This window comes from Bemisia tabaci, chromosome 4 (assembly GCF_918797505.1).
Source record: "Bemisia tabaci chromosome 4, PGI_BMITA_v3".
NCBI classification, from domain to species: domain Eukaryota; kingdom Metazoa; phylum Arthropoda; class Insecta; order Hemiptera; family Aleyrodidae; genus Bemisia; species Bemisia tabaci.
The window spans coordinates 51,768,989-51,783,221 of record NC_092796.1 but is presented as its reverse complement, the minus strand read 5'-3'; the positions used below and the strand labels follow the sequence as shown (position 1 = coordinate 51,783,221).

The window sequence follows — 14,233 nt, the reverse complement described above, 5'->3', positions numbered from 1 at the left end:
TCACTTTCGACGGTGAAACTACCAAACCACGTATCTCGGTTTGCGACGTTGCAGACTTCCTGTAATACTTTATTTTTTAAATGAAAAACTACTTAACGTTCAGTCTTGAAAATTTCTGTGATTTTTCCTCTTCGTGCGGAGAAAATTCTGTGAAAATTTCAAGGAATGATATTGATTTGGTCGACTTCAAAAAAATAAAATGTAAGCGTAGATTTTTAAACACCGCAAACGAGATACGTGGTTTGGTAGTTTCACCGTCGTTATGCGTCTGCTTTATCAACTTAAGCAGTAAGTACTCAGATAAACTGAAGTTAGCAAGGAGCATGGCCAGTAGAAAAAATAAAAACGATATTAAAAAAATAAAAAAAAAAATGCATAGAGATTCAAGTTTACAACTTTGACTTCGCAGATTTTAAAGACGGCATGTGATGTGTTCATTGCTGACTAAGTATTCAGGCACGACTCTCATAGGATGACCGAGTACCGAGTAACATGATGAGAATGAAACATCACTCTCCTGTAAAACTGTTCTAACACCCTCAAATAGAGGTGTTTCAAACAAGTTAATCAATGCCATTTCCAGCCCTTTTATTAATCAAAGACACAAGCTTGATTATAACCACGTCTAGAACCCATTTTCGTCAAGGTGAAGGTAGCTTTACATCCCATATTCCGAATTCGCTTCGACATCCATGAGGCCGAAGTTTTAGCAAAAAATTTTATTTTGTGTGATTGCAGGCCCCAATATGAGATTCTGCCTACACTGGTTTTTTGTGTGTTTATTTGTCTATTGATTTTGCAATAATTCTTTGCACCATGTTGAACAACGCACAAAGTCTGAAAGCAAAAAAACAAAAAAAGGGTCATCATTTACGGAATCTGTTGCCTTGCTTCCATGAATTGCTGCCGATGACTGTTGCCTACACAGCTGTCTCAAGATTCAGCCCTGTATAATTGTGACGAGAGGACTGACAATAATTTCCCATTTCATAAAGAGAAAACAGAAGATAGATTTTAGAACTATAGCTTCCAATGAAAAAGTCAGTCGGTGGATTTTCCCACTGTTCAGAATGGAACAGTCATTCTTCAAGAAAATAATGTGGAGGATTATGGAGAAAAGAAAAACATTTATTTAAAACAAAAATATTTCTTTATGGCAATATTTTTAAAAGTGCAATACAAGTCAGTTTCACAAACCAATAAACAACAGAGACTGTAACCTTTAATTTTAAAACATTCAAGACAATTTAACAATTCAATAAAAAACAATGTTCAGGCTTAAAATTGGAACTTGAGGATATCGCACTGGAGTGCATCAATCACAAACACATAAATGCATAAAAGTAGGTATGCTTAAAGACTTTGAGAAAGGATGTTGAGAAAATGAAGAATAAGCTAAAATTTAAGATACACCGCAATCACACGCTGAATGTGGGAGCTGAATGTGACTTGAATGTGGAAGTCATCGGCCCGATGCCTGAATTTTGCGCGTGACGTGCAAAATTCAGCAACGATTCTCAGCAACCATCGGACTAATTTTGAATTTGTCTGAACTATTCAAGTAGATTTTATACACATCTGGATGAAAATAACTCGAATTTGCTAAATTTCAGCCGTTGGGCGATGACTGTTGACTTCCACATTCAGGTGCTAAAATCAGCGTCTGATTGCGGCAATAGGTATTTAAAAATTGAAAACAAGAGAATAATGAAAACTTGATCTCGACCCTCTTTAACAGAAATGCAACAAGTCGAGTTTTTGAAGAAAAAAAGACAAAAAAAAAAAAATGTTCAAAATAGTTTTGAATTCAACTAGGCATCAATATTCGTGTATCAAAAATTCAAAGACAAGAGTTTTGTTTCCTTTTCCTGAACTAATTTTTAACTTCTCATTAAACTATAATTACTAACTACACCTGAAAAAGCCTCCTCAGCTGTAATACACGCAATACAGTCCTGTATGCCACTTGGCTTCTTTTTGGTGGGGAAAAAATGAAACAATAAGAGGGACAAATTTAATCAAAGGATCAAGTAAAAATTGTGACAGGAATTGAAAAGATGAGCTCAGGAGGAAATATGCAGCTAAATATAAAGAGCAAAACATTCTTTCCAGTTCAACTAAAAAACTAGGAGTTTATGCATTCATGAGTTTGTCATGCACTCCCTTCAACAGACGCACGCACAAACACCCATGCACATACGTACAATCTCACACAAATAAACAATGATAAAAATGCTACCTGAGCTGGTGAACCGTTCGGAGCACCTGAAATCGAAGTAAAACAAGAGAGGGTTGACTACTACCCTTCATAAAAAACCAAGTTCATTAAGTACACAAGTTTCGTAAGTTCATTATAGGGTGAAGAAGTATGATGCCTGTAAAGTTTAAGAATCAGTATCTTGTTAAAAGTGGTATCTACAAATTAAAAACTGTTTCTAAGTTTAAAAGCATCGAAAGATAGAAGAATAATCGTTTGAAAGTGGAGCACATGAAATTATTATCACATACATTAATTATGACATGATCAGTAATAAGAGGAGAGGAATCGTTCCTTGATTTACTTATTCTCTTGGTTGGTGTATTTGCCTGCGGCAGTTTTGAAACCTGTTCATTTTACAGAATCCAGCCCTCAACCCTCTAGAAAAACCAGAGACAGTTTGTGATTTCAAACCAAGAAAGAAAAAAAAGATTCATTTAGAAATCAGGAGAATGACAAATGCCCTACATTCTGTCATACCATTGTTCTTAAATTAATCAAAACCAACCTTTAAAAGATGGTTTAATGTAAGGCTTTCAGATTAAGTACAAAATCATCACAAAATTGGCAGAATGTGGTCTGAAACAAGTCTTGTTTTTGTTTTCCTAACAAGTACTGGTGATACTTAGGCAGAAGCAGAGATGCAGAAAGTTCCAGGCTTTCCCAAAGTTAGCTTGAACTTCCCCTATTTTTAATCAAAATTCAGGACCAGTTACCCTTGAAAACTAAAAACTACAAAGAGAGCCCTTTCCTTTAAAAATTTAGACTTTTCCACCGACAACACGTTGCAAAAACGAACATTTCGAGAAAAATCTAACAGGGCTCTCTCATTTTTTCCCTTTTTCTATTCATACAGTGGTTCTTCCATTTCACATGACTGGTCAAGTCACGAGGTCCGAAAGTTTCTGCACACTCTGCTGGAAGTTTTCGATCATCGATACCGAACTTTTGGAATTTCCTTGCGAGCACCAAAAAAAAAAAAAAAAAAATTCAATTATAAATAAGGAAATTCTTGTATTCGACAAGTAGCAGTTCTTTTGAATTAATTTCAACTTTTGAGCAAACAAAAAGGAGACTATGATCTACATATTTTCATTTACTAATTCTACACACTAAAGAAAAGCACATTTTGCCTACCTAAGACCATAATTTGTGCATATTGAATGTTTATTCTAAAAGTATCTTATAAGTTTGCTTTCATCATTGATAAATATTAAGTACATACATAAATTCTTCCTTAAAAACGAAAAATGTTGAGATAAGCTCAGCCGCAGAGAAACATTTAAATGAAAGTACTTTACTGAATACAGGATGATCCAAAAAGTCCAAAACTACCGGCACCCGACATCATCCCTGTAACTTTTGAGCGAATTTAGATAGAGACTTGAAATTTTGTAAGCGCTCCTAAGTTGAAAGAAGCGACTTTGGGAACCCCTCAAAATTTTAGGGAGACTATCCTGAAAGAGGCAAAAAACTGAAAAAAGTTATAGGAATGTTACACAGCTTTTGGATCACCCTATAGATTTTCTGGTTGGTGCAGTGAACAAATATGCTTCTTGATGGTAAAACTAGAAAACCTTGAGTCAATAAGGAAAACAGTAAATTTACAAAATTTTCATGATTTTCCTCGGGCTATCTAAACTAACCTCAGAGAATTTCATGCAAAAATATGGCTTAGCTTTTTTTAAAAAAATAAAGTAAGAAAGATCATTTTGCAAACTTTGAAACTGAGATAAAGAGGTTGTCAGATCCATTATCGCTATGCACATAAATTAACATGACTATTGCACATCCAATTACAAAGCACAAAGAGATGTTTCAGTTCTCATAAGATTTCATTTATTTGATCAAACCTGGGCTGAAAAAGAAGGGAGAATCTATCTGAACACAAAACGTATTGTTTTCTTTAGCTTTTGCACATTTTTAAATAAAACATTTGACTAGATTTTTACAGATTTGCGAAAGCAAATCATGGCACTAGTGGTCTGAATCGTTGTCTCTTTATTCAATATTTCATACCTAAATAACGTTTGGCTAAAAATACAATGGATCAATTTCCCAAATAAAGTTAAGTACTTTCATTCTGTGCCTGAGATCGTTCTTTGAAGTTAGAACGTTTCAAGACTTACGGATTGACACTATTTGGGATTTAACATATTTGAGAAGAAATAACCCACCTGTCAACGACTAAAAATAGTGTTAAGAAAACATCGCTACAACATTACTGTCAGACGTAATGTTGTGACATTTCTGCAACCACTTGCCCAATGGAATGGACTCTGTTGCTTTTTATTTTTAAATCTGTTATTTTTCAAATTATTTAAAACTTACATTTAATGGTCATAAAATTCTTTTAAAAAGTTTCTACAACAGGTAAGTACAATTCATCTCTGCGCTTGCAACAGTTTAAAGTACATTTTTGTGTTTTGTACAAAATTTTAGCACATTATAAGAGTGCAATTCTGCTTGCATCCAGAGGGGATAAAAAATTCAAGTATTGTCACTTCTGCTTGATGTTAATCAATGAGGCACTTTAATTGGTTGGTTATGTTTCAGCAACGGATTCAAAAATAATGCATTGCTTGTCTCAAATTTATTTTAAATTGATAGTTCCAATTCAACCATTTGATTCAAGGAGGTGAAAAATTAAAGTGATCAAATAAATTGAGGCTCCAAGTGCAGAAAATTCCAGGGCTGTGTGTTGTCTCAACTTCCGAAAAAATTCAGACGGGCTATGCATTTTTTTTAGAAACACCCTATGTGATACTGCATATTCGCCTCATCTACATGTTTTAGGGCTTAGCTCAGAAGTGAAAAATTTCATTGATCTTAATATTATTTCATAATTTAGACCATTCACTTAGATTCTGGAGTAAATTACTACTTTTACTACCTGTAAAAATACATGAGTTTTTAATTTTTTCCTTCAGAATTTAACATGCTCTTCTTTTATAACCAACAATGATTAAAATCTCAACCCATCAGTAATGAAAAAGTTTACTCCAAATACCATAAAGATAGGAAAAAACTTGTCAATTTTTATTCAACTTGCATAAAAAGTTTTGAGATACGTTCATATTTACATGGGCTGTCCCAAGAGTTTTGCATTGATCCACTGGATGGATCAACAAAAAAAGGTAGCCAGTTGCGGGTTTCACGGTTCTGTAGATTGAACGCTCACATTATGAGTCCTTGTTGAGCAAATTTTGTGTAAAATTGACCTAGGTATAGCGTTTTCTAGAAGACATGTTGCGCAGACCCCCACCAGATTTTAAGACTTTTTGGTTGCAGAAAAAATAAGAATTTACAATCCTTCGCCACTTCACCTACAGCCTAAATCTCGCACCTTGTGATATGTGGCTTTTCCCAGTATGGGAAAAAGGTTTACAAGGCAGGATATTTATTCAGTAGACGAAATTAAAAATACAAAGTTTTATGTAAATACATGAGGATTTCAGCAAAACGACTCTAGTCAAATGGGAAGACCACTCACTGTGTATCAAGGATGAAGGAATCTACCTTGAGGAAGATGGAGGAAGCTCAAAAGTGTCCAATGAGGAGCAGTAAAGTATGCAAACTTTACTGAAAAAACCAAGTTTGTTCATTCACACATCTGATATTTGAATATTCTTCATTTTTTTTTCCTATTAAAAATTTCTGGAATTTGGTAGATGTCCGCACAACACATCTTTAGGAAAACGATATTCCTCCATCAATTTTAAACAAATTAGAGCAACAAGTTGATAAGTTTATTTACGACATCATACAAACGGCAATTTGCTAACTTTTTATATTGGCTCATACGGTAGACCAATGCAGAACTTTTAGGACAGCCCATGAAAATTTAAGTCAAACCATTGTTGACAGATTTCTTACTTATTTTGACCTCTTAGAGAAAAATTATTTTTTTCTGTGGACTCTACATTACTCATGTCCTATTTACACTACCTGTTTAAATTATAAATTTCATACAATTTGCAATCTTTGGTAGAAAAAATTATTATTTTTCTTACTGACCTTTTGTCACCGATGAGCGAAATTAGAACCTCATTTTCCCCCAGATTTAAAAAATTCACTGTCGGTAAGGAGAATCATAATGGTAAAAGTGCATCTGTAGTCACAGCCTCAATAAAATAAAATCTAAGAGCTTAAGTCGTTTACAGTATACTCTTCTTTTAATGCCGGGAGCCGTGAATATGAGCTCTTCGACATTATAAACTGTCGCTGCTATAAGCTCCTGACAGTTAGTGAATGAACAATGAGCTGCTGTCAGGTTTCATTGAGCATCAAACGTTGGTAGTGCGGCATGATCTGAGACACAGGGATGATCAGTCCAAATTCCAGTGCCACCAACACTGCAAACTCACAGGCAATGATATCTTTCCTTGTCAGCCTGAACACACTCTCCATGCGCTACAAAAGACACAAAAAAGAGATCTAAGAATTTAGGAAGGAAGTAAAAAGACCTTTAGTCACAACTACTCTGAGGCATGTAGAAATGCACAATTTTCTGCCAGAAGGAGAACTTTCCATTGAGGAGGAGCAATGTCTGATCAAAATGGATTTATGGCAGTTTGAAATTTGCATCTTCAGTTTTGAAAAAAGGAGAGAAGCCTGCACGATCTTTATGGGAAATGGCTCTCTGTCAAATTTGATGAAACCTGGGTATGAAGCTCAGCTAGTCATTCTGATCAAATGCTCTGGTGGGCTGAAAGAGATCCCATGAGCGGATTTCGAGATATTCACTGTTTTATGTGCGTAAATTGAGGTTTCCCTGGCTGGACCATTGTGCAGCGCTACTCACGCCCTTTCCTTCTAGTCCACTCCTGCCGCTCTCTGCTTCCCTGCCACCCATACCCGAGGCTCCGACTCCGATGCTCACGAGGCTTTGCTCATCGTCACCCGGCCGGGTGGTCTTATCTCCCACACCTGGCCATATATTTTGAAATCACAGATACTTGTTACTTTGCAAAAAATGTTTCCTTTCCAAAGAAATTTTAAACTTCACGGAGATAAGAGGATAAAGCTGTACAATGAATTCAGAACTCACCTCCATAAGCTGTTTGAGGTTCTCACCCTTGACATCATTCAGTTTAGCAGATAGTAGTAAAGATGCAGCTGCACAGAGTTTGCGGTTCTCTTTGTTGATGCAATTGCGCAGAATGAGCTTCTCAAAGTAGACATAGGCTTGGGCAACTGTAAGTAAGTCTGCAGCATCTTGTTTCACTGACTTTCGCATGTCGCGTTTGAGGCTGGAAAGGAAAATGGGTATTTGAGGGTAAAATACATTGAAAGCCAATACACAAAAAAACACAGCATTAGTCGCTACACAAGGTAAAGTGAAGTGACCAACCAAACTAATAGCACCAGCAATTAAGATTATTAAGAGTATCTTATGAAACGTTCTGTTCTAGGTGAAGTTATAATTGGCACTAATTTAAGAATTAACCGTGATTGGTTACACCTCATCCAATTTTAAAACACAATTTAATTCTTCATTTTAATAAAATCATCATTTTAAACTGCAAACTCACCACATGGGCACCTCAAGTTTAATATAATCTTTGGCAAAATTAAGAATTACCTCCTTAATTTGCTGAGCGTAAGCTGGACCTCCGGAAATTTCTCCTTGAACTTGTCATTGAGCTCTTTCTTAAGATCCTCAGAGCGAACATATTCGATGATGGATGTACAGTAAGATGTGAACGTAATTAGTGTGCTATGTTTCCCTGCTATTAGTTCTGGATCATCTAATAAGTTGGGGGCGTAGAAGTTCGGACTGTCCCATTCTAAGGAAAACATCCAAACATTATAAATATGTCATTAGTGAGACAGATGAGGAAAAGTATGCAGAAAATACTAAATTTTATCTTTAGCAAAAAAATTACTTCAAGCAACTTCAACATTTAGATAAAATACAACACTCTGGCTGAATTTTTTGCTGCACAACATGGAAGTGGTTTCATTTAGTTATTTACGGTTTATCTCAACCATACTCTCAACTCAACTCTCAGCTGAAGAGTACCATGTTACTAGCATTTATTTTGAAAATGAATAAATACATTCACTAATTACTTCATATTAGTGGTGACTTTTTATCACTGATTGAGGCAATAAGTTTGGAGCCCTTGTTTAAATTAGTGAGAAACAATAATTTCAATCATGATGATGATGGTCAATAAAATTTAAAAATGTTCAAAATAAGCTCTGCAAGAATGGGGGTATTTTTCATAAGAAACCAAAAGAGGAAACTTAGAAAATAGACTTTGACATTACACGCCACAAACACAGAAAAACAAAAAGTAAAAATCAGCATGGACAACACTGAATATAGTACCTTTAGAAATTTCAGCATTCCCCGAGATGGAGCTGCTGGTTGCTTTCCGGCCACTAGTAACAGAAGAAAAAGATAAGAACATTGTGACTTTCATATCAAGATAAAAGAGGTTTATTCAAAAGTATCATAGCACCAGATATACATGGAGCATAAACAAGAGGTTACCAAAATAGTTATCTTTAAATTATTGCGTGCTATCTAAAAGTCATAATTTTCAATGTGTTTTTCAAAAAATTCCACTTGAAACGAAGTATGGAGAACATCGAAAGGGAAAAAATTAATTCACAGTGATCCATCTCTACCACGTGTTGACCTTTCCCAACTAAGCTATGGCATGTAATTAACTCATTCACTTCATCACAGCACAAAAAATTCTGCAATTTCCTTTTATCTGTGCCTACTTTTTTCATTTTTACAACCTTTTCATTCTGCAAAAAAAGGAAAAAGTTGTGGTTGATGAGGAGAATGTACATGTTAGTAAAATATATGGGCATTAAGTATTTTCTGAAAGTGCAGTATCTAAGAAATCGTAAATTCTGCAGAACTGAGTCTAAGATGTTAAACTCAATGCTCATCCTTAAAATGCTTGCCTCACATTTAGTCAGGTAAAATATTCCTTTTATTATTTATTACTTGTTTCATTGAATAAAAACATTTGATTAATGCAATTTACCGTCCCGTTTCCTGGTTATGAGACTGATGAAGAAAGCGAGCATAAGACATTTCTTGACCTTCAGCCCCTTTTTCGATGCAAAGCATGTGGAAAGCATCAAGGTTGTCCAAAGATAAGGGACGATTACTGGATGTGTTTCTGCGTCTACCACGCTCATCTTTGCGTGGTTCTCTGAAAGAAAAAATTCATAAAAGAAATAACATACATTGCAGTATAAAAGAACAGAAAAATTCAAGAGAAGTAAAAATTAATAGAAAAACAATAGACTTTGTGATACAGATAAAGAGGAAAAGTAAAAAAATTATATTTATTCCTCTTCTCTCGGTTAATGACAACTGCATAAAACAGACTTTTTCAGACTCTCAAATGGAGAACATTGCAATGACTTGATCTTAAAAATACACAGGCAGAAAAAGGGAAAGACAGTTTTCCTCCTGCTTTCATTCTTTCATCTGAGGCAATTTTCACTAATTAAGTTAAAAAGTAAAACTCTTTTCATCAATCTCTAGTACTAAGGAGGGGCACCGTATAAACATTCGAGAGTTGCCAAATTTCCTTGTTATTACTTGTACTTTTGAGGAAAGTTATGCAAAATTTTCCTTGAAATTTTCAAATATATTCAATATATAATTTTTTCATGAATTTGATGAAATTGATTTATATTTCATATACAATAAAAGTTTTCAAATATGTACATTCAATATATAATTTTTTCATATATTAATATTAAAATTTGTTTCACATACACATTATAACAATCAGCTATTTAGATTAAATTGCAAAGACAATTTTCTGCAAATTTTGAGGAAAAATATTCACAATTTTCCCAGTTGAATTTGTTTCTGAAGGTTCATTAGGCTATTAGAATTACTATTTAAGAATTACCCCTCTTAGCATGGAAGAATATGCATTTTCCATAGGCTAGTTCAAAGTCTTGAGTGACTTGAAAGACAGGAATTTGAAGGAACATGTGTCAATATCTTTCAACTTCAATTAAAGTTCCTATTCGGATCCGATTGCCGTAAAACTGCTTTCGTGTATAAATACTTAAAAAACGTTTCAAAAACTTTGCCTTTCTAAAAAAGAAAAAAAAGAAGAAAAAACTTCCATGCATGAGCCAGAAAAATCAGTTGGAAAAAAAGTATTACAAAATCTGAGAAAAATAAAAGCAAAATTCGTCTACAAACTGTACTGTATTTAAAGAGGTGATCAATCATCATATCGAATATCATACTTTTTCAGCAGGAGAATCCTGCTTTTACTTCCTTGAATTTTGTAATTTTATTCTTTCAAAGAAGAAGCATTATAAATGTAATTATCTCTTGATACACAGATGAGGAATTACCTGGAGGCCTTGTCAAAGGGGATAGATGAGAAAATTCCAAATGGAAACTTATGAGGTGAGACAAGAATTAGACGGCGGTTATCGAGTTTCATACCCCACTCTGGGCGGACAACATCCACATCCTGTTTGTGTGGCACCTCACATATTGTAGCACTTTTGTTGCGCACTGAAACAAAATTACTCTTTAAAAATGAAAACGCATCTTAAAGAGTAATACAAAGACAACGTGAGACAAAGTTTGCTTAAATTTGCAATCATGAGACCCAAATTTATGCCCCAATGATTTTAGCTTTGATGTTACTTAAATATTGCTACATTCTATGTACTGGGCTGCTAGGCAAGGTTTCGAATTTCAGCCCTTTTATCTATGTTTTCTCATCAAAACACATAGAATACGACCTATACAACGAAAATTATTGAAATTAACTATTGAGATACTAACATTTTTTCATGCATAAATTCAAACTCCCAACTTATAAAAAAACCATTATTTACTCAAGTTAAAACGCACACTGAACGTTACTGTAACAGTGTACAGTATGAAAACGTGGCAACCCCAATCTTGGAGCTTTAGCTCAGCTGTTGCATGTTGTTTACACATTGAACAACACAGGAAGGGGAGGAAACACAGACTGATAGAGAAGCCTGCCAAAACAGTTGTAGTGCGCAATTTGAATCATGTAAATTCTGGTTCGTTGCGTGTACACTCGCTATCTACAACTCAAGATCATACTCTTCACATGGTCCCAGCTCTAGGGCACACCATGAGGGAGAACGCAATAGTGTATTCCCTTCGTCAAATACACTGAAAAGGGTAAAAAAAGAAAGCAGCCTTGAAAATCTTGAGACACTACGAATGATGGGTGCATAGGTTTTTGAATTTAACCCTGTAACATTTCATTTGTAAAATATTTATTGAAAGAGAGTTGTGTATTTGATATTAAACATGATGATTTTGCTTACCTAGTCCTCCAGAGCCAAGGCTTTCACTGCTACTGAATGGGTGAAGGGCTCGTTCGTCTGAAATAGAGGATTGATTAGGGACACCTTTCTTCCGAAAACCAAGGATTTTGCGACTTCTTGGAGCACCATCACCACCGACTGTATTTACACTGCAAAAAGTTATTTCATGGACATTAAATCAGGCCTTAAATTCCCAAATATTTACAGAATCAATTACTGAATTGGTGGTTGGCAAAAATTTACGATAGTCTTACCCTGTTATTCATTAATTAATTCCTTGCACTTAAAAAATGCAGTAATTTTGAAGGAGTTTGAGAATCTGAAGCTTCTTTTTTTTCTTAATATATTAAACCTAGCATATTGAAAGGAAGGGAATTAACAATTGAACAGTAAGACTTAGTGGTAACTGCAGCTCGTGTTGTAAAACTTACATTTCACAGTGACAAGAAAAAAAAACAAAACCATATACAATGAGAATATTCTTAAACTCAGATGGCTGGTGATCTATTCCTGTACTCACATGATCTCAGCACACCTACTTACCTGAAAAAAGATTTAAAATTTGAGACCAATGACTCACCGTTCTCTGAAGCTGGTGGTGGCAAAACAGCGTCCTCCTTCCAACTCAGCAACCTTGGATAAACTACTACAGCTTAGTTTGGTGCTGGCTGGGATGCCCATACTCAACTCCGCTGGGGTTACACCCAACTGCCGCACAATCTTCCGCAACGTTGGTGGCTCTATGATGACAGTGCTACCGGCCACCTGGCTGATCACGACATTCAGCTCCTCTTCAGATGAACCTTCATCTACCTCTTCCTCAAAAACATATTCTTTTTTTTGTTGCTTTTGTGACTCTGATCCATCTAGGGAGATGCTGGTCAAAAACCTGAGAAATAAAAGCAAAAGAATAATAACACAAAATCCTCCATTTTACTAATTTAGGAGAGTACTAAATCGATGGTGTAAGTTGGCAATCACATAACTCGGTTTGTGACGACGCAGGCTTCCTGTCATACTTTATTTTTTAAAAGGGAAACTAGTCAATGGCAATTCTTTAAAACTGCCGAGATTTTTCTTCTCTGTGCAAAGAAAATTCTGCAAGAACTTAAAGGAATGACGTCAATTTGTTCTCCTTTAAATAAATAACATAGAGGCGGAGATTTCCAGACACTGCAAACGAGATATGTGATTGCTGACTTACACCGTCGATATGCTCCATGTAAAACTTCAATAAAAGCGACTTGATGAAGGATTGCCCAGGGAAAAAGGGACCTTAATTTCTAACTTGAATAAACACTCAAAAACCAAGATACTGTTTCTATAACATAGAGGTTGTTCACGTGATTTTTTAGTGATGTTATTGATTGAGGAATAAGTGATGTAGCGATGATTTAGGATGTTACCTCAGGTGCATCACAGTAAAATGAAATTTTTTATAACAGTACCTAGTCCAGTTAGCGCTATCATTTTCTCATGCTCCTATGCAGTTGGCATCATTTTCCTGACTTTAAAATAAAAATTAAGGTGATGCAATCTGTATCTGTATCTTCAGCAGAAAATGCGTAGTCTGCATTAACTTGGTTCCCAACAGCGAATCCTGCTTGTAGATTAGGATATTGTCTTATTTAGTTAAACTATGATGCAGCAGGGCAAAATGCATTTCAGCATGGAGGACAAAAAGGTGAGATAACGATACCACAAATTAATAGAGGAATTGATTTAGAATCGCAAGGACATAAGAACACCTAGGAACTCTTAAAATTGACCCTTCGACAGCAATTCAAAGTTTGAGGACGAAAACACAATAATTAGAGATGGCCACTGTTAATGCTTACTGGTGCTGTTGCTAGTCTCAGGAACAATTCACTTCAGACGTTTTTGACAACATTGATAATATAAATTATGGCGTGAAACTTTGACCGAATGTTTGAGAGAGTATTAGAAAATGCTCAGCATTGAAGAACTCAAAATCGATTTCTTCGACTCCAAACAGGTTTTCCCCAGTTTTAAACAAGTTGAGTTCCAACCTTAGTTACCCTGCTACATCACAAATAGAGAAATCCCAAAGATTTCTTCTACGCAGACTAAAATAACAGAATTTCATACTAACCTAATTGCTGCAGCGCGCCTCTGGAAATTCTCTCGTTTCAAGCGTGCCATTGAGCTATGCTGCAAAGAAAGACCCTCCTCAGAATCAGATAGACTAGAACAGCGGTCGTCTTCCATTGAGGGTCGCCGAAACAAAGGCAGGGAACATGATATCACATGTTTCCATCTTAACTTGGCGCAACCAAACGCTGATTTGTGTGGGAGATACTCCCGGGTTTAACTATTTCCACACCATTTATGAGTACTTTGAGCTTACTGACGCTGCAAAGAGAATACCAATGATACGCAAAGAATGGATACCTTACAACTAGATATTGGGAATTTTTCAAAGGTAAAGTACATGAGAAAGATAAAGGAACAGAATCACAAAACGAATTTGACACATTGAAAATCAAGTTTAAATAAACAAACGCGTCGAATGACAGGCAAGAACAGGAATGTCTATTTTTAAGCGCTAATTCATTTTCGTAGGTGAACTAAAAGCAATGGCACAAAACAGCAAATCTTTCAGTGAGAGCCAAAAATAGCTCTTGAAATCCGAATTCG

General features: G+C 35.3%; 1 protein-coding gene across 2 annotated transcripts; it reads right to left on the bottom strand.

Moving 5' to 3' along the window:
• Positions 1 to 1,127: 1,127 nt before the first annotated feature.
• Positions 1,128 to 14,231, bottom strand: LOC109042520 (CDK5 and ABL1 enzyme substrate 2). Of its 2 annotated transcripts, none has more exons than XM_019059316.2 (9): positions 13,689 to 14,231; positions 12,156 to 12,464; positions 11,576 to 11,724; positions 10,613 to 10,814; positions 9,268 to 9,438; positions 8,595 to 8,647; positions 7,842 to 8,046; positions 7,308 to 7,509; positions 1,128 to 6,670 (listed from the first exon to the last, which is right to left on the bottom strand). In XM_019059316.2, the coding sequence occupies exons 1-9, from the start codon at positions 13,802 to 13,804 to the stop codon at positions 6,527 to 6,529; spliced, it is 1,551 nt and encodes a 516-aa protein (XP_018914861.1). In that variant the 5' UTR covers positions 13,805 to 14,231; the 3' UTR covers positions 1,128 to 6,526. The 2 variants fall into 2 exon arrangements, with proteins under 2 accessions (XP_018914861.1, XP_018914862.1); XM_019059317.2 differs by having other exon boundaries at positions 10,613 to 10,778; positions 13,689 to 14,229.
• Between the last annotated feature and the right edge of the window lie 2 nt (positions 14,232 to 14,233).

Coding starts and splice junctions, on each gene's coding strand:
- LOC109042520 (XM_019059316.2), bottom strand. CDS start 13,804: ATGGAAGACGACCGCTGTTCTAGTCTATCTGATTCTGAGGAGGGTCTT. Junction 8,047..8,594: donor GAATGCTGAAATTTCTAAAG/GTACTATATTCA, acceptor TGTTTTCCTTAG/AATGGGACAGTCCGAACTTC. Junction 6,671..7,307: donor ACCTCAAACAGCTTATGGAG/GTGAGTTCTGAA, acceptor TGTCTTTTGTAG/CGCATGGAGAGTGTGTTCAG.